The following is a 19,424-nucleotide window of genomic DNA, read 5'->3' on the forward strand; positions in this document are numbered from 1 at the left end:
AATCAATTCCGTAATATCTGTTTGTGAAATTTCAACATCTGGATTTATATTTTTAACAAAATTATGCACGTTTTGAATTTCCTCTTTTTGTGTATCACCGTAGTTATACTGTATTGTAATAATAAGAAATAAATAATAATAGTTAAAATAATACTTATTAAATAAAAATAATAGCACACAAAATAATATGTAATAAATAAAACTTTTTTTTTCTTTCAAAGCACAGTTCAGATTACTGGAGGGTTTGGACTAAGGAGGTTCGGATTAGCGAGATACCACTATATTATTATAATATCCTTTATCCCCTTCAGAGTACATGTCAAGAATTTGATTATAATGGCTATAAAGCTACATGCCTCGTTCAATATTAAATATGAAAATAACACCCTTTTAATTCCAAAAAATGAAGTTTAGCAACCCACATGAGAATGAAAACTGCTGCTGCAGTTTCCATTCTCATGTGGATTGCTAAAGTGATTTTAAGCTAACAAATTTGACTTTTGATGTTGTGCAAAAATTACGTCTGAAAATAGTAATTTTAAAATAAAAGGTGATATTTTATTCACAAAACTCTCAAAAACAGTGTTTTACTTTTTTATCTTATGAAGCTTATGTTGTCTTTCAGACACTGGAACGATCTTATCTGCTGAAAATAAATGGCAAAGGTAATTATCAACAAGAAGCTATTCTCTCTAAATTGTGTTAAGGTTGGTTAAAATTAAATCTGAAAAATGATGTATTATACAAGTATGATATATCAAGAACAACTTGTCATTGCCAGAAAATTTTTAAGAAATATAAACTTGCCAGGAAGTTAACATGTTAGAAATATTGATATAAAATTGTATAAAACTTTTCATGAGTAAATTAATTTTTCACTGCAGCTTCATACTTCGTTAAGGTCTACTAAAACAAGTTACTGAAGTGTCTCGTTTTAGATATGGCCCCAATTTTCCTCATAGCTCTTATGTTGTTTAATTATCTTGTTTCTGCTTGGCTTTCAAATTTGTATATTAAAATTAGTTTGAACATTGTCTGTTTCCGATAATTTCTTATTTTATTTCATATAAATTCATTTAACTGTACCAAAAATTTGTTATGCATAATTAGTTAATTTCTCCTTGTTTATTAAAAAGTGCTTAGTTAGTTGTTGTTGTCTTGTCCTTTGAAGAGTCTTAGATGTTTCCGTGTGCTCCTTGAACTGCTTTGGCTATGTCGATGATTCCGTTTGTTTAGAGCTGTTGTTCAGGATTAGGATCTATTTCTTGCAAGGCTGCTGTAATTGCTGGACAGGTAAAGATGTGAGTGGTGTCAGTTCAGTATTGGGACAGTTGTTGCAGTTTCTATATGTTCTTGTATCATCTATATTGATCTTCATTCCTCTATAATGTCCTGTTCGTAGTCTTGCTATCGTGGTGGAGGTCTTTCTGTCAGCATTGATTTCGGGAATTTGATATTGTATCGATATCAGTAGAATTAGTTTAACTTTTGCTGGTGCGTTACAAGTGAAACACTTCAGCTATTTAGGTATCATTTTTAACAAAAATGGCAAATTAAATCAGTTAAGCAAATTTATATGGAATAAGAGAGAAATTAGACAAAACAATCAATTAGCAGTGTGCAAGATGGCTTATTTAGTAAAATATCATTAAGGTTTTTGAATTAAGAGATATTTGCAGCATGACATTTTTGAAGAAAAAATACAACGTTGTGCACTGGCAAGTTTACATGTTACACTAATGGCAGTCATGTTAAAATATGATCCTATCACTGATGTCTTCAATCCATTTAAATGCCATCTTGTATACTGCTAATTGATTGCTTTGGCTAATTTCTCTCTTATTCCATATAAATTTGCTTAACTGATTCCTGAAGTACCAGTTCTGCTTATTCTACTATCTATTTCCAGATTTAATTTGTAATTTTTGTTAAAAATGGTACCTAAATAGCTGAAGTGTTTCACTTGTGCTATAGTTTTTCCCTGATCTTGCCCCATTTCAGTTTTTATTGTTGATTTTCATTCCAAATTTATTATGAGCAGTTATTTTATTTAGTCCTGTACTGGATTTATTTTGGTTATTTATCTCTATTTTAATATGGAGATATTAAAGATGTGTTTAACATCTGCTTTTAATATCAATTTTAATACACTATTGTTTTACTTCTGATCTTGTTTCACCTGTCTTGTCAAGTATTAATTAGCTTGCATATAGGCTATATATTATTGCTCTGTACAATTCACAGAATATTCATGATTTCTTAACTATTTGTCTTAAAGAAAAAACCTAATCTTAAAATACCTGTATGATCTCAACCCAGCTTGTTCTTCCCCGGGTTTCTTTTCTGTTATTTTCTTAGCCTCTTCTCAGATAAGCTTGTATAAATTTTAATGAATAATACTCAGAAAAATTCTTGTAATTAATTCCTGGTTCAGTTTTATTTCTCTTTTTATTTTTATAGATATGTACTATGAATGCTTGCCTCCAGTCATCCAAATTTCAACCTTCTGAATTATGTAGTTTAGATACTGGAAAACTTTTATATCGTAATATTTAAGCATTTCTAATTGAATTCGATCTGCATTGCAGAAGTACTCCAGTAGTTCTTCCTGGATATTTTCTACCACTGTTTTATTTCGTGTACATTTTTTTTTTCAAAATAATTAACTCTAGACATTCAGGATATTCTTAATATCACCTTTTTGATCTCTGATTCCTTTTCTAGTGCTCTTCTTGCATTTTTAAGTTTTCATTATCTTTTTTATTTTATTTATTTTTTTCTTTGTTCAGGACTGCACTTTTTGAAGTTCTCATTTTTATATTTTTGCAAGTAACTTTGTGTCATACCTCCCTAACTGAATCATTCATTTTCTTCATATTTTGCCACAGAGTTAGTTTTTGTTTTTAAATTCTTTCACTTTTTTTTTTCAGTAATGTGTATACCTGACTCTACAGTTTGCCTCTGACAGCTGCTTAACTTTGATTCTTGAAACTTTCATACATGCTTTATTGTTTGATGCGAAATTTATTTTTATCTTCCTCACACTAACAGGGGATCCTATTTCAGATCCCTTGTATACTCTTATAGTATTCCAAATCATCATGATATTATCACTGTCAACAGTAATAGTCAGTAAGACATTTTATTTCTTGTATGTTCTCTCCATGTTAATTTATACACATCTACCCAATTCAAAATTTGGTGACATCACTGTTCTGTCATTCAAGATGTTTATCTTCATGATTAGTGTTGCATACTAGCTATTGCCTCTTTTCCTGCTGGGTGCTGCCTCAATATAACATCTTAGTTAGGTATTGCTCTTGTAAATCTTTAGCAACTGGCTATCAAAAACAGCAGGTTCTCCCTTTATGAGAATCACCATCTCCCCAAAAGTATAAATTAATTCCATTATCAGCAAATGTTAATTTATTTTTGCCTGGGCTGTAGGATAATGACTTGACCTGATTAGATTCATGAATGGCGGTTCTAGAAACATGAAATCTTTGACATACATCACGTGGGAAGGGAATAACATTACCTTAAGAAGAAGCAGCCCATGCAAAATTAAGGGGAACCAAGTTGAGCATTGGAGCCTTGTCGCATTTTAGATAAATCTGGAATTCTTTATAGCCTATTTGAAAGTCTGTCATGTTGTACCATCATTTGAAATTTTGGTTTAAGCCAATAAGAATACAATTTGGTCTGCTAAATCCCAAATTGCCAGCCTATCCTCATCTGTTCGGTAGATACCTAACAGGGTGCACCACGAGAAGGTGCACCCTGTTGGGTATTAGGACATTAGGTCAGAAGCCCTGGTCGGTTCTCCACATTCCTTTGAAGGCTATGTGGAGGTCTCCTCTCAGTTATATAGCTTTGACCCTGAAGTACCCCAGGATAAAGGATTAAACTAAATTTATTATAGTCTAACAAGTGGGAAAAAACTTACATCTTTCTCTAAATCCAGAGTAATTTAATAATAAGGTAAGACACCTTTTGGCAACTCGTATGACTTCTCCATTGCTTCCACCTTGGTATCACCACCTCTGGGTCTGGCTCCCACTGACGAGACCTCAATAAAGATCGAAACCAGTCTGGGTAGTGGCCCTTCCCTTAATGCATAGTTATAATCTTCCTATTTCTTCATTTTCCAGAACATAGTTTCTGTTCTCACAGTATATATTGAAACATGTATGCATTTAATAAATGTGGAATATAGTGTAATTTGTTAATCCCATGCTTTTTTTAGAAGGCACTATTGGTATAGGGAGGACTTCTGTAGATTATAAATGATAATTATGAATATTTTTTTTGAAGGTTTTTATTTGAAAGATTGAACTTGGTTTAGAACTAATGCTCCCTAATATTTCTTTAGTTGCCGAACGGCCACAGCACATGTTAATGAGAGTGGCTGTGGGTATCCATGGAGATGACATTGATTCTGCCATTGAAACTTACAATCTGATGTCAGAGAAGTGGTTTACCCATGCTTCCCCAACACTCTTTAATTCAGGAACCCCCAAGCCACAGCTGTCCAGGTTAGTTAACATGACAGAATATTCTTTAGTTTTATTAATATTTATGCTCTTTACTTTAGGGAAGGGAATTCATTATATTGTTTTGAGGTGATCAAGGAGGGTTAAGTTACCCACAAAGAGATAAGGTATTTGAGCTTTTATATTCTAAATTAATAGCATCTGCAGAAATAGTTATTTCTACAGAAATCTGTAGAAATAACTGTTTTGTAAATAGTTGGAAAGATGTTTGTTTTTAATTTAAATGATACCTCTTGCAGTATAATATAACCCTATGTATATGTTGAAAAAAAAAATTAGTTGTTGATGAAACAATTTACATGAAAGTAGGCTTTGATATGAAATTCTTGAATATCCATGGTTTAGAGGCATATTTTTCTTATATGCCTTTATTATTTGAATTAACTTCATCTTACATATTAATTAGATTGGTAGAAAAATCTTGAAATATATTAAGTTTTAATGTACTATATTGTGATACATAGAAGTTCAAACCATCCTTTCCCAGTGTAATTTATGTGACAGAACAATGAAATTTGCTTATTCATAACAGGGTGTGCCGAATAAGCATGCATTAGAAGCTGCACTATGGTTCATGTATATATATGGCAACACTTTATTTGCTGTGAACTTGTGATTGCAGATAGAAAACATTCTGGTTAATTCGATGGTGGTCACACCTTTTTTTACCATATAATTCTGTAATGGAAAAGAGAAATTTCCATGTTTCAGATTAAAAATGATATATACTTACATATTTAGAATATACAGATACCCAATAATTTTTTATTGGGAAATTATAGGAGAAATAAGTGTTAATGACACACAAATAAAACCCTTGGTACTCTCAAAACAGTGAATTATATCCTGTAGTTTCTCCTAATTCACTTAGTTGTTAGTTTTTCCATCTTGTTGAGGTTAGAAGCTAAGTGAAATGAATTGCACTACTTCTGGCTTCATTTGCTGTACAGATAATTAAATCATTCTATCGGTAACAAAAGAAAAGAAAAAATACATTGATTTATATAATGCATGAACTTTGTAATGTGGTTTTCTCTTTCTTTGGAAAGAAGGAGGCAAGTTAAGAGACAAATTAATATTCAACTTTTCACATTATAGTTATCATCATCATATTCCTGACATGTACCCTCAAGGGGTATACAGGATATGATAGTACTACATGAAAAATTTACATCGTTACTAACTTCCTATCTACAATTTTTCTCCAAATCAGTCTGTTACTTGTCAAGACTCCAACATTATCAGATCTTATATTTCTGTCATCTAAAGCACTTTGTACCGTATCAATCCACCTATATCTTGGTCTTCCTCTGGGTCGTTTTCCTGCAACCTAGCAGAAAACACTTGTTTTGCTAATCTTTCCTCTCCCATTCTGTTTAAGTGACCATACCACCTGAGATTAGCTCTGCTAACGCATTCGTGGATGCTGACGATGTCAAGTTCTTTCCTAATATCCTCGTTTTTAATATGATATTGCCATTGATGCCCATCTGTTCACGCTTCTAATCTTTCTCAGGACTCTCATATCTGTGGTCTCTAGTCCTTAGTCAAGTATTTTATTTCTGACCCAGCTCTCAGATCCATAAGTTAAAACTGGTTTGAACACTGTTTAATGGCAATATCATATTAAAAAAATTTTTTGCTCAAAAATAATTCATATGGAATAAGAGAGAAAACATTTCTCTCTCTCTTATTCCATATGAATTTATTCAATTGACTGCCTACCATACCAGCTTTGTTGATTCTGTTTTCCATTTCCATATTTAATTTACCATCTTCAGGAAAAATCGTGCCTAAGTAGCTGAAATGTTTTACTTGTTCCACAGGTTCCCCATTCACAACACAGTTGATATTTTCAACAATTCTACCTATTTTAATTGTCTTCGTCTTTTTAATGCTGACCTTCATACCATATCTATTACAACAGCTATTCAATTTAGTCAGAGAATCTTGCAGACTTGTGGCGGATTTATTTAGAGGTATAACATCGTCTGCATAAAGCAAAGAGCTGACATTAACATCTCCAGTTCTGATATCATGTTAAATACCACTTTCCTTCATAATATGATCCATATAGATAATGAATAACAGATGGGATAATGTACATCCTTGTCTCACACCAGATTTAACATTAAACCATCTTCCTGTACTTATTTCAATTCTAACTGCTGACTTGCAACTCAAATAAAGACTAAGTATTGCTTGATATAATGCCCCATTGACACCATATAACTGTAGCATATTGAATAGCTTCTCTCTTGGCACCTTGTCATATGCCTTTTCTAGATGGACAAAACTTAAATACAGATCTTTGTTTTTTAAGTTAAGGAATATTGCATCCCATTTTGTTTCTTAGCCAAATAAGAAACACAAAGAGTTTCATGCCGAATATAGAAACTATATAAAGTTCGGCGATTCCGAGCGTAAGCAAATACCTGGATAGCAGCACCTGACCCATTTGGTAGTGCAAACTGAGGCAACTCATAGAAAGGGTGGAGTAAGCTCCGATCACTATTCTTGATATTTACCCATAATGTGAACTTAGCTCCTAGGAGCTGTATTACTGCTCTACATTATGAGAGAAGGTCACTACCCAGACCGGTTTCAACCTTTATTGAGGTCTCGTCAGTGAGTAGGTAGACCTAGTTAATACCAAGTTTGTAGTGAACAGAACTTACATCCTTTCTATGAGAATTGCCAAGAAGGTGTCATAATAAATTACTAATTCTATGAAGAGCCAAAGGCTTCAATTCAGCAACATGAACTTATTTAAGTTAAGGGATATTGCATCCCATATTGTTTCTTAGCCGAATAAGAAACTCAAAGAGTTTCATGCCGAATATAGAAACTATATAAAGTTTGGCGATTCCAAGCGTAAGCAAATACCTGGATAACTACAAACTTGGTATTAACTAGGTCTACCTTCTCACTGACGAGACCTCAATAAAGGTTGAAACCGGTCTGGGTAGTGACCTTATCTCATAATATAGAACAGTAATACAGCTCCTAGGAGCTAAGTTCACATTATGGGTAAATACCAAGAATAGTGATCGGAGCTTGCTCCTCCCTTTTTATGAGTTTGCCTCAGTTTGCACTACCAAATGGGTCAGTTGCTGCTATCCAGGTATTTGCTTATACTTGGAATCGCCGAACTTTATATAGCTTCTATATTCGGCTGGGGGGGGGGGGGCTTGTTTAACCGGGCGACGCCCCAGCCAGTATGAAATTTTGTCATGTTGTACCATCATTTTGTATTTTGGTTTAAGCCAATAAGAATACAATTTGGTCGGCTAAATCCTAAATTGCCAGCCCATCCTTGTTCGTTCAGTATCCAGCTAGATACCCAGCAGGGTGCACCACGAGAAGGTGAAGATTGGACATTAGGTCAGAAGCTCTGGTTGGTTCTTTGCATTCCTTTAAAGGCTATGTGGAGGTCTCCTCTCAGTTATACAGCTTTGACCCTTAAGCACCCCTTATAGTTATCAAGCTTTATTTAATATTAGTCCATTGAGAAAGATTAAATAATGTCTACTAAAAAGTTACTTTACTGTACTGCACAACGTGAGGATATCTGAATATTGAAATATTCAGATATCCTCTCACAGTTTTAGAAAGAAACCTACTATTATATTTTGTCCTGCCATCATGTGTAAGTGCCTCGATAGCTTGGTCAGTATTAGCATTCCCCTTAGGTTGAAAAGACCTGGGTTCAAATTGTGTGTGGGACATAAAAAAAAATAAGAGCTTTCAACCAAGATTAGTTAGCCAGTTTTATACCAAGATGGTTGGGATCTTCTGTCCTGGAAAGTTTGATTTTTCATCTCACAAAAACAGGCAAATTGGCCAAAAGCATTAAGGCATAATACATTGACCCCATAGCTTAATTGTTTTATCCTTGATTCAAAAACAATCCAAGCCATTATATGCCTTTTTCACTGTTATAAAAAGGCAAATTGATATAGATATACTCTTAGAATTTACTTTACATCTGTATACTGTCAATATTACATGGGGAAAAACTTAAGACTTCAAAAAGTGATATTATTAAAGGATGTCATATTAGCCTGTATGTTTATGACAGTATAAAATACTTTTCTCCCAGAATCAACTGAGACAGCGACATTGGACACTAGAACTGTGAGGGTGCCATCTTAAATAAGAAATGCACATCAAGGACCAAAGGATTTCTGGATGCATGATATTGAAATCTCTATAGAAATGAAGCAGGTTTAATGAGTCTGCAGCACCATGCTTATGCACTATGTCTAATACATCACCCCTCATCTGGTTTGCTCTTGAAGATACAGTCTGGAACTGTTTCTACTGGTATGAATGTGAATTCCTGCAGCACTGCCATGTTGTGACATTTGTGGATCAGGTTCATGACTTTCACCAAAACAATGTGCCAAGTCATACTGTAGGTACTATTACAATGTTGTTTGAAGAAAATGATGTGGGAAAATGTTGACTCCCAGTCTCAACCTTTGAAAGAAACTGGGACATCAGATGCCTATCATTGTACCCAGTCCAACAATAGTATGTTGAGTGGTGGGGAAGAATGGACCAAAATACCTGACATATATTATCAGAAAACTGGTATAGAAGCAGAAAGTGTGATTAGTTATAATGTGATATCTTGGAAACGAGTATCCACAGCTCTATATTTCAATATAGTGAATAGATTTTTTTTTTTTTTTTTTTTTTTTTTTGTTTAAATGAGAGATGAATTTCATTGCCTGGTGTGAGGCCACTGCCCCCACTTATTGGAGGTGCCTGAAGTGGCTTGAAAAAGTTCCATGTTTTTAAGGATGGTTTATAGACTATGTAAAAATAAATTCACAAATATATATATGTGTGTGTGAGAGAGATTTTTGAATGGGGGAGGGAAATCTTTATTCCACCCACAGTGCAAATATACTACAGGTTTAGTAATAACCTTTCATGGGTGGGAACAATATAAAAAATTTTTTTTTTTTTTTAAATTCAAATGAAAAATTTAAATTAACACCACATTGTGACTGGCAGAAGAATGCTGAGAAATCCTGGAAATGTAACAAGGATTGCAAATCTAGACAAAAAGCATAGGACTGAGCTAAGAAAAAAAAGTTCAGAGATTACTACAATTATATGCAGCAGTTTTCCAGAGCAACACATAGGCTATATTTAAGTTGTTAGTCAGCACTTTGAATTGAAGAAAATACAGGAGGGAGGTTTGATGAAAGGATTTAAGGCAAGGGTGCATAAGACAAGAATTGGAAATATCACTTTGTTTTATTCAGATGATGTACATAAACAAATTCATTGTAAGTCTCCAGAATTCTTTAACTAAAGTGAGTCACAGCTGTAAAAATTTTGGAAATTAGCAATGAAAAGATTGAAACTATGAAAATAGGCAGACACACAGAAAACTTCACTTGCATTCTCAATGGAGAACTCCCAAAACCAGTTAAATATATATTTAGGCACAATTTTTTAGTAAAGATAGCAAATTAAATCTGGACAAAGGCAGTAGCATGAGCAAAGCTGGGTATAGTCAAATGCAAATTGAATAAATTTATATGGAATATAAGAGAAATTTGCTAAAATATTAAACTAGCAGTATATAGAACAGTGTTCAAACCAATTTTAAGTTATTGATCTGAGAGTTGGGTTAGAAATAAAAACATTTGATCAAAGACTGGAGACCACAGATATGAGAGTTCTGAGAAAAATTAAGGAAATTAATAACAGTTGGGATTGGTGGCAGAAATCATATTAAACATCAAGATATTAGGTAGAACTTGACATTGATTGATTCAAGAACGTATGAGCAGAGCTAATCTAAGGTGGTATGGTCACTTTAAACAGAATAAGCAGAAATCTTAGCAAAATGAGTTTAATGCCAAATTGGTAAGAAAAAGATCTAGGTGGACTTATTCAGTCCAAAGTACTCTTCTTCTTTCACTCTGCCTTATCCCATGTTAAACGGGGTCGGCACACCAATCTTTAACCTTCCTCTTCCAAGTTCTCCGGTCCAGGGCATCCTACGGACTCTATCCTTTCTCCCTAAGATCCTCTGTCATCTTATCCCTCCACCTGAGCTTGGGCCTGCCTCTTTTCCTCCTTCCCTCCAACTCCATATACTCCACTCGTTTACCAACATACTCCTCACCCTTCCTCTCAACATGTCCAAACCACCTCAGCCTACTTTCTTGTATCTTCTTGCCAATTGGTTCCACCTTGACCGTCCCTCTGATGTAGTCATTCCTTATCCTGTCCTTCTTTGTCACACCACTCATCCATCTCAACATCCGCATCTCCGCTACCTCCATCTTCCTCTCCTGTGCCTTGGTTATAGGCCACGTCTCTGCACCATGGAGCATCGCCGGCCTCACCACCATCTTATAGAGCTTTCCTTTCCTCTTAAACTCACTCTCTTGTCGCACAGGACCCCGCTCATCTTCCTCCAATTCATCCAACCGCATGTTATTCGTTACTGTATTTCCTTGTCCAGGTCACCATTCCTCTCGACAACCGACCCAAGGTACTTGAATTTCTTCCCTGAAATTAGCCTTTCACCCTGGAGTCGTATGACGATATCCTCGTCACTCCCCGTTGACATATATTCAGTCTTCATCCGGTTAATTCTCATGCCGCTCTCCTCCAATGCCTTTCTCCACTCTTCCAGGGTATTTTCAAGCTTCTCTCAGGATGATTCGCATAGAACAATGTCATCGGCAAACAGCATGCTCCATGGTGCCTCCTTCTTGACATCCTCCACTAGTACATAGACCAGGTCAAAGAGGTAGGGGCTCAGAGCTGACCCTTGGTGTAGCCCTACGACAATAGGGAACCCTTCTGTCATGCCGACACTTGACCTGACCTGAGTTTCTGTTCCCTCATACATCTCCTTCACCAACCTCACGTACTTCTCCGACACCCCCTTCCTCATACACCTCCATACCTCCTGCCTGGCCACTCTGTCGTATGCCTTTTCCAGATCTATAAACACCGTGTGCAGATCCACTTGCATCTCTCTATATTTCTCCATCAATCGCCTTAGCGCAAATATTGCATCCATTGTCCCTCTTCCTGGCATAAATCCAAACTGCTCCTCACCAATTTTCGTTTCCTGCCGTAACTCTTTCCCATATTTTTAATGTGTGTGTGACATCAGCTTGATTCCTCTATAGTTGCCACAGTCTTGAACATCTCCTCTTCCTTTGTAGTCCAAAGTACTCTACATGACCAAAATACAGTAATCTACCATTCATCCAGTCGTGTAGGGACAGCAGTTTGTCATCCTGATAACTGAAGTACAGTTACATGGTGCTACACCAGAAGTCAGTTGACATGGAAGGATCTTGAAGAGTTGTTTTGAAGATCGGATAAATGGTAATTACTGTTTATGATCTGACAATATTGCTGTGCTGACAAGTAGCATGCTAATTTGGAGGGAACATTTTTTTGTCTGGAGATTTGTGATAATGCAAACTTAATCATGTAGTACTGTCATAATATTCTGTGTGCACCACAGGGTAAATGTCAGGAAATTAATGAAAACAGCAACCTCAAACCCAAAAGTTAGAGACAGACCATATGATTGGAGTTTATGCATTAGGTCTTTGTGCCAAATGTGATCGGATTCTCCTCAACTTTTTCATAGCATCCTTTAGAAGGATTCAAACCCAGAGCATGCACATTGGAGAATAGAGCAGCTGTTTGACTAATCAGGCCAGCCATTTTGTTGGGGGACTTGAGTTATTTGTACATGCAGGGATTTATTTACTTTTTATAATTTTATGCCATATTTAGTGTGTAAATATTTGATTGTTAAATTTTTAGTTATTAAAATTCCATCAGTCATTTATTTAGCTATATTGATTTTCTAGCTGTTTTTTGCTGACAATGTCAGAAGATAGCATCGAAGGAATTTATGACACCTTGAAACGCTGTGCTCTCATTTCCAAAAATGCAGGTGGTATTGGACTAAATGTTCATTGTATTCGAGCAACAGGAAGCTATATTGCTGGTGTATGTATACATTTTTGTAGTTTTATCTATTTTAAGATATAAAATTTAATGCAAAATGTTACTGTTTGAAATATATTTGCACTGCTGCCTTTTACTGTTCACAAATTTTTTTCCAGATTCTTTGCCTGTAACTATTTTCAAAGACATATTGCATATTTTCAGTGTTTCAAATTTCTTTTTGTTCAAGAGTTACTCATCTTGTATCTTTTAATATTTATCTCAATTTTGTTGCAATGAATTTATTTATATATAATTTATTGACAAAATTTCATGCCGGCTGGGGCTTCGCCCGGTTAAACAAGGCCTTGTTGTTTTTGCCAGGGAACCAGGGCGAACAGTGAAAAGTCAGCTACTGGAAGAAATCTGAAAGCACACCCCAACTCAACATCACCAGAGTTAAAGATATGTACTATTAACATAAGAAGCCTGAATGGCAAAGAAATGGAGCTAGTTGAGGAATTAGATAAGTACCAGATCGACATAATATGGGTGACTGAAACAAAAAAAAGACAAAATCTGCTGAGATTTTTCTGAGCAATAAATACAAAATGTTATATTCAGGAAATGACAATCAAGGAAAAGAAGGAATAGCCATAGCATTCAACACAAAATACAAGGCTAACCTTCTTGAATGGCAGGCAGTCTCAAGTAGAGTGATGTGGGCTATCAGAATAGGGAATTGGACAATGAGACTTATTTGTGTGTATGGTCCCACAGAAGGTTCTACTAAGTTAGAAGTGGAGGAATTTTTTGATGCTTTAGAAAAAGCAACGGACACAATGAAAAAGGAAAAGTCGGTCCTTGTTGGGGATCTAAATAGCAGAGTGGGAAATGATTGTCAGACATACATACAAAAATGTTTTGGGAAAATTTGGAGAAAAGAGCAAAACAAATAATAATGGCAAATATCTAGATTTCTGCTCAGGACATGGACTGGTTATTACTAACACCATGTTCCAACATAAAAATGTGCACAAATTCACATGGAGAGAAGAGGCAAGGAATAAGAAAAGTCTCATTGACTATGTTATTGTTGATAGTGATGTTTTCTCCCTGGTGCAGGACACCAGAGTGTACAGAGGATTTGAAATTGGAAGTGATCACTATTTAGTCTTGAACAGGATAAAATTGAATTTCATATTGAAAAGAATAACATGTAAGAAAGTTTTAAAACGAATAAAAGTTGAGCAGCTCTCAGATGTGAACTGTAGACTAAAATACACAAAGATTGTTGAAGAAAAAAATTAAAGAGTTTGAGAACAAGAATCAAACTTGGAGATTCAGTGGCAAGCCTTGAAGAAAGCCATGATTGATTCAACCAGAGAGGCATGTGGTGAGGTAGTCTGCAAGGATAGAAAAATCAGAACTCCATTGTGGACACAGGAAGTTAAAGAGGCAGTGAAGGAAAAGAAGAAAGCATATCAAAAGTTTCTGCCAAATAAGTCAGCTTTTGCTCTTAGAGAATACAGAGACAAATGTAAGAAAGCAAAACATTTTGTAAAACTAGCTAAACGAAAGTCATGGGAAGACTTTTGAAAGACCTTAGAAAATAAATATCAAGAAGGTGGTAAGATATTCTGGAGGTTGTTGAAGAAGCTTAGAAATGAAGGAAAGAGTGTTGTAAAAGGAGTTAGAGATGATAAAGATGACATGAAAACAGGAGAAAAAGATATCCTTGAATTATGGAGTAATTACTTCGAAAAATTGCTAAATGAAACAAGCAGTGATGACTGCACAGTGGTAAAACACACTGACTAGGCATGCAGTCAGGAATACATATCCATACTTGAAGTAGAAAAAGCCATCAAAGGCTTGAAATGTGGAAAAGCAACAGGAGTAGATGATATTTGACCAGAAATGCTGAAGTATGGTGGTATAAAAGTCTTACAGTGGCTGCTCTGCATAGTTCAGAAAGCCTGGACAGAGGGGCGAATTCCCGATGATTGGAGTAGAGTTCTAGTAGTACCCATGTATAAAAAGGGAAATAAAACTGAATGTGAGAATTACAGAGGTATTTCCCTACTGAGTGTTCCTGGCAAGATCTATGCAAGTATACTTGAAACGGTTGAGAAGAATTCTGGATGAAAAGCTTGGTGAAGAACAAGCTGGATTCAGGCCAAATAGAGGCTGTCAGGATCAGATCTTCACTTTATGACAAATAGTCGAGAAAGCATGGGAATATAACAAAGATCTGTATTTAAGTTTGTCGATCTGGAAAAGGCACATGATAAGGTGCCAAGAGAGAAGTTATTCAATACGCTACAGTTATATGGTGTCAACAGGGCATTATATCAAGCATTACTTAGTCTTTCATCATGAAGGTTGTTTTCTTGATCATAAATTAGTAAATAATAATATTTGGTTAACCGATCAAGTGTTGATCAATTTTATTAATCAACTGAACAAACTAGTTTCGCCACACTTATCTGTTCGCTTCTTCAGGGCACTTACATATAGGTTTAAACACTCACAATTATGCGTAACTGCAAAACTGACTAGAATAATTACAAATAAAATAGTATCGAACGTGAGTGAAACACGTATCACGTGTACAAGATCAGCTAGCTGTTGCTGAGGAACCTTCTGTAGTTTGTATTAAAGTTCATTTCTTCCGTTTTTAAGGCTCTGATTAGGGTTTTCCATATCTCTGGCAGTATTAGGCCTTGATTTCTGTTAAGGTTCACAGTAGAATGGGCGACTGTGGCTGCTTCTTTGAACATTCTTGAATGGTAATCTTCCTCTAAGTAAGGGGAACAGCTTTTGTCCCACTCGATGACATGGTTAATTGTGGAGAAATGAGACGATAGGCCAGAAATGTCCTGTCTGTTGTTTTTGACATAGCCAATGTGCTCCTTTTGCCTGATTTCGAGGCTTCTCGAAGTCTGTCCGATGTAATTAGAGCCACATGAGCATGGAATATTATAGACTCCAGCATATTTGTAGAAAGGATGGTTGTCTTTTGGAGATCTTAGTAGTTTACGAATAGTATCTATAGGCTGAAATGCTACTCTTATTTTGTGTTGTTTGAGGAGATTGGCGAGCTTGTTGGAGATGCCACTTACATACGGAATTGCAATCGTTTTTATATATTGAATCTCTTCTTGTTCTCTTTGTGGTGGTTCATTTTAACCTACATTTTAACTCCTCTAACCACATATCACATAAACTCAGCATTATACACATGTTAAAGAAAAGAGCTATTTGCATCTCAACGGACAACAAGACCCTTCAAGATGAGTTAAAATTTATTTCCAACAATCTGTACTTGAACGGCTATCCAAGAAGACTAGTCAATAAAATCCTTTTCTCTGAACTTAGGAATTTCCTTCATTCCTAAGCTTCTTCAACAACCTCCAGAATATTTTGCCACCTTCTTGATATTTATTTTCTATATTCTTGCCAAAGTCTTCCCAAGACTTTTGTTTAGCATTCTTGTATTTGTCTCTGTATTCTCTAAGAGCACAAGCTGACTTATTTGACAGGAACTTTTGATATGCTTTCTTCATTTCCTTCACTGCCTCTTTAACTTCCTGTGTCCACCAGGGAGTTCTGATTTTTTTATCCTTGCACACAACCTCACCACATGCCTCTGGCAGAATCAATCAACGTTTTCTTCAGAGTTTGCCACTGAATCTCCAAGGTTTGATTCCTGTTCTCAAACTCTTTCATTTTCTTTTCAATAATCTTTCTGTATTTTAGTCTACAGTTCACATCTGAGAGCTGCTCAACTTTTATTTGCTTTAAAACTTTCTTACATGTTATTCTTTTCAATATGAAATTCAATTTTATCCTGCTCAAGACAAAATAGTGATCACTTCCAATTTCAAATTCTCTGTGCACTCTGGTGTCCTGCACCCTGGAGAAAACATCACTATCAACAATAACATAGTCAATGAGCCTTTTCTTATTCCTTGCCTCTTCTCTCCATGTGAATTTGTGCACATTTTTATGTTGGAACATGGTGTCAGTAATAACCAGTCCATGTCCTGAGCAGAAATCCAACAGATATTTGCCATTATTATTAGCTTTGCTCTTTTCTCCAAATTTTCCCAAAATATTTTTGTATGTCTCACAATCATTTCCTACTCTGCTATTTAGATCCCCAACTAGGACCAACTTTTCCTTCTTCATTGTGTCAGTTGCTTTTTCTAAAGCCTCAAAAAATTCCTCCACTTCTACCTTAGTAGAACCTTCTGTGGGACCATAGGCACAAATAAGTCTACTTGAGACTGACTGCCATTCAAGAAGATTAGCCTCGTATTTTGTGTTGAATACAAAATACGAGGTGAGATCAGAAAGATCTCACCAGTTTTTGTCTTTTTTGTTTCAGTCACCCCTATTATGTCGATCTGGTACTTATCTAATTCCTCAGCTAGCTCCATTTCTTTGCCATTCAGGCTTCTGATATTGATAGTACCGATCTTTAACTCTAGTGATGTTGAGTTGGGGTGTGTTTTCAGATTTGTTCCAGTAGCTGACTTTTCGCTGGTCGCCCTGGCGAAAACAACGGGGGCTTTGTTTAACCAGGCGACGCCCCAGCTGGCATGAAATTTTGTCGTGTTGCACCATCATTTTTTATTTTGGTTTAACCAATAAGAATACAATTTGGTCGGCTATATCCCAAATTGCCAGTCCATCCTCGTTCGTTCAGTATCAAAGTAGAGTACCCAACAGGGTGCACCACGAGAAGGTGAGGATTGGACATTAGGTCAAAAGCCCTGGTCGGTTCTCTGCATTCCTTTAAAGGCTATGTGGAGGTCTCCTCTCAGTTATACAGCTTTGACCCTTAAGCACCCCTCTAATATATATATATAGTACGTGCGGTTAGCCTAGTGGCTACGCGCTTCGCAACCATATGCTCCATATGCCTGGGGAAGGAGTCCTAGGTTCGATTCCCGTCAGAGACGTGAGGAGCTGAAGGATCTTCCTCAGCCATAGCCAAGTTAGCCAGTCTTGGGCATGGACAGCAGGGTTTTTTCCCCCAGTTTATTCTCCGGTTTTTCATCCCGCAAAGCAGGCAAACTGGCCTTGAGAACGCAACACTACAGGCCATAGGATACACTGGGGCATAAGGCTGACCACCTTATCCTGTAAACGGAGTGAGGTCCGATGATCAATGGACCCTCGACACCGCAAGGTAAAAGAGGGTATAAGGAAGTTGAGATGAGATATATATATATATATATATATATATATAAAGTACAGTAAATATAAAGTACAGGAAGATGGTTTAATGTTAAATCTGGTGTGAGACAAGGATGTACATTATCCCCTCTGTTATTCATTATCTATATGGATCACATTATGAAGGAATGTGGTATTGAACATGATATCAAAATTGGAGATGTTAATGTCAGCTCTTTGCTTTATGCGGATGATGTTATACTTCTAAATAAATCTGCTACAAGTCTGCAAGATTCTCTGACTAAATTGAATAACTGTTGTAATAGATATGGTATGAAGGTCAGCAATAAAAAGACAAAGACAATGAAAATAGGCAGAATCATTGAAAATGTCAACTGTGTTGTGAGTGGAGAACCTGTGGAACAAGTAAAACATTTCAGCTACTTAGGCACGATTTTTAATGAAGATGGTAAATTGAATATAGAAATAGACAACAGAATCAAGAAAGATGGTATGGTGGGAAGTCAATTGAATAAATTCATATGGAATAAGAGAGAAATTAGTCAGAATACTAAATTGGCTGTATACAAGACAGTGTTTAAACCAGTTTTAACTTATGGATCTGAGAGCTGGGTCAGAAGTAAGACCCTTGACCAAAGACTAGAGACCGCAGATATGAGAGTTCTGAGAAAGATTAGAGGCGTGAACAGATGGCATCAATGGCAATATCATATTAAAAACGAGGATATTAGGAAAGAACTTGACATTGTCAGCATCCAGGAATGCATTAGCAGAGCGAATCTCAGGTGGTATGGTCACTTAAATAGAATTGGAGAGAAAAGATTAGCAAAACAAGTGTTCTCTGCCAGGTTGGCAGGAAAACGACCCAGAGGAAGACCAAGATATAGGTGGATTGATATGGTACAAAGTGCCTTAGATGATAGAAATATAAGATCTGATAATGTTGGAGTCTTGACAAGTAACAGACTGATTTGGAGGAAAATTGTAGATAGGAAGTTAGTAATGATGTAGTTTTTTCATGTAGTACTATCATATCCTGTACATCCCTTGAGGGTACATGGCAGGAAATTGATGATGATGATATATATCAGAAAATTGCTGTGGCTATTTCTCATAATGTTTATAGTAACTGAAACTTATAGCAAAGTTTTAGTTGTATTTTCACTGAAGCTTGTGTTTTGTGCTGCCTGCTTAATTATGGCTTGTTATTCTTGGTGTGAGTCAAGGCGGTCTTCCCCCTTGGCTGTGCAAATTTGAAATGGGAATTTCTCACTTCTTTTAGTCTTGAAAGTTGGCAAGCATGTACAATTCCAGTAAGTCATATCTTGATTTGGGAGAAACGTGGTAACAAGAAAAGATTGAGCTTGAATAAATATAATGTTCATTTTATTTTCTTGAGTGGAAGAGAGATTTATTATTATATTCCCACAATCTTTGAGAACACAGAAATAATGTTTTATTTTTGTGTTCTCAAATATATTTTACAATTCTATGATGATTCATTTGTAAATAAGGAATAGAAACCTATCTCAGGAATCAAAAGTTCCTTATATCTCTATTCCTGCTTATCACAGTGCATATGTTATTAGCAGTTTCATCAGAATTATGGAAAATACTTTCTAGATTACTGTGTGTTTTTGAGAAATAGTTTAAAGAATATGTATATTACAAAGATACATATGTTTGGTTGTTTTAATTAAAGAAATATTAGTT

General features: G+C 35.7%; 1 protein-coding gene across 2 annotated transcripts in view; it reads left to right on the plus strand.

Moving 5' to 3' along the window:
* RnrL (Ribonucleoside diphosphate reductase large subunit) overlaps window positions 1-19,424 on the plus strand; it is a 126,573-nt gene that overhangs the window by 53,132 nt on the left and 54,017 nt on the right. For both annotated transcript variants that reach the window (XM_090401441.1, XM_090401440.1), the window contains exons 6-8: window positions 626-665; window positions 4,373-4,535; window positions 12,425-12,566. In XM_090401441.1, the coding sequence (XP_090257567.1) occupies window positions 626-665; window positions 4,373-4,535; window positions 12,425-12,566 (345 nt within the window). The remainder of the gene's footprint in view (window positions 1-625; window positions 666-4,372; window positions 4,536-12,424; window positions 12,567-19,424) is intronic.

The sequence above is a fragment of the Typopeltis vanoorti genome, chromosome 12 (assembly GCF_054136105.1).
Source record: "Typopeltis vanoorti isolate ZY-2024b chromosome 12, IOZ_Tvanoo_1.0, whole genome shotgun sequence".
NCBI lineage: Eukaryota > Metazoa > Arthropoda > Arachnida > Uropygi > Thelyphonidae > Typopeltis > Typopeltis vanoorti.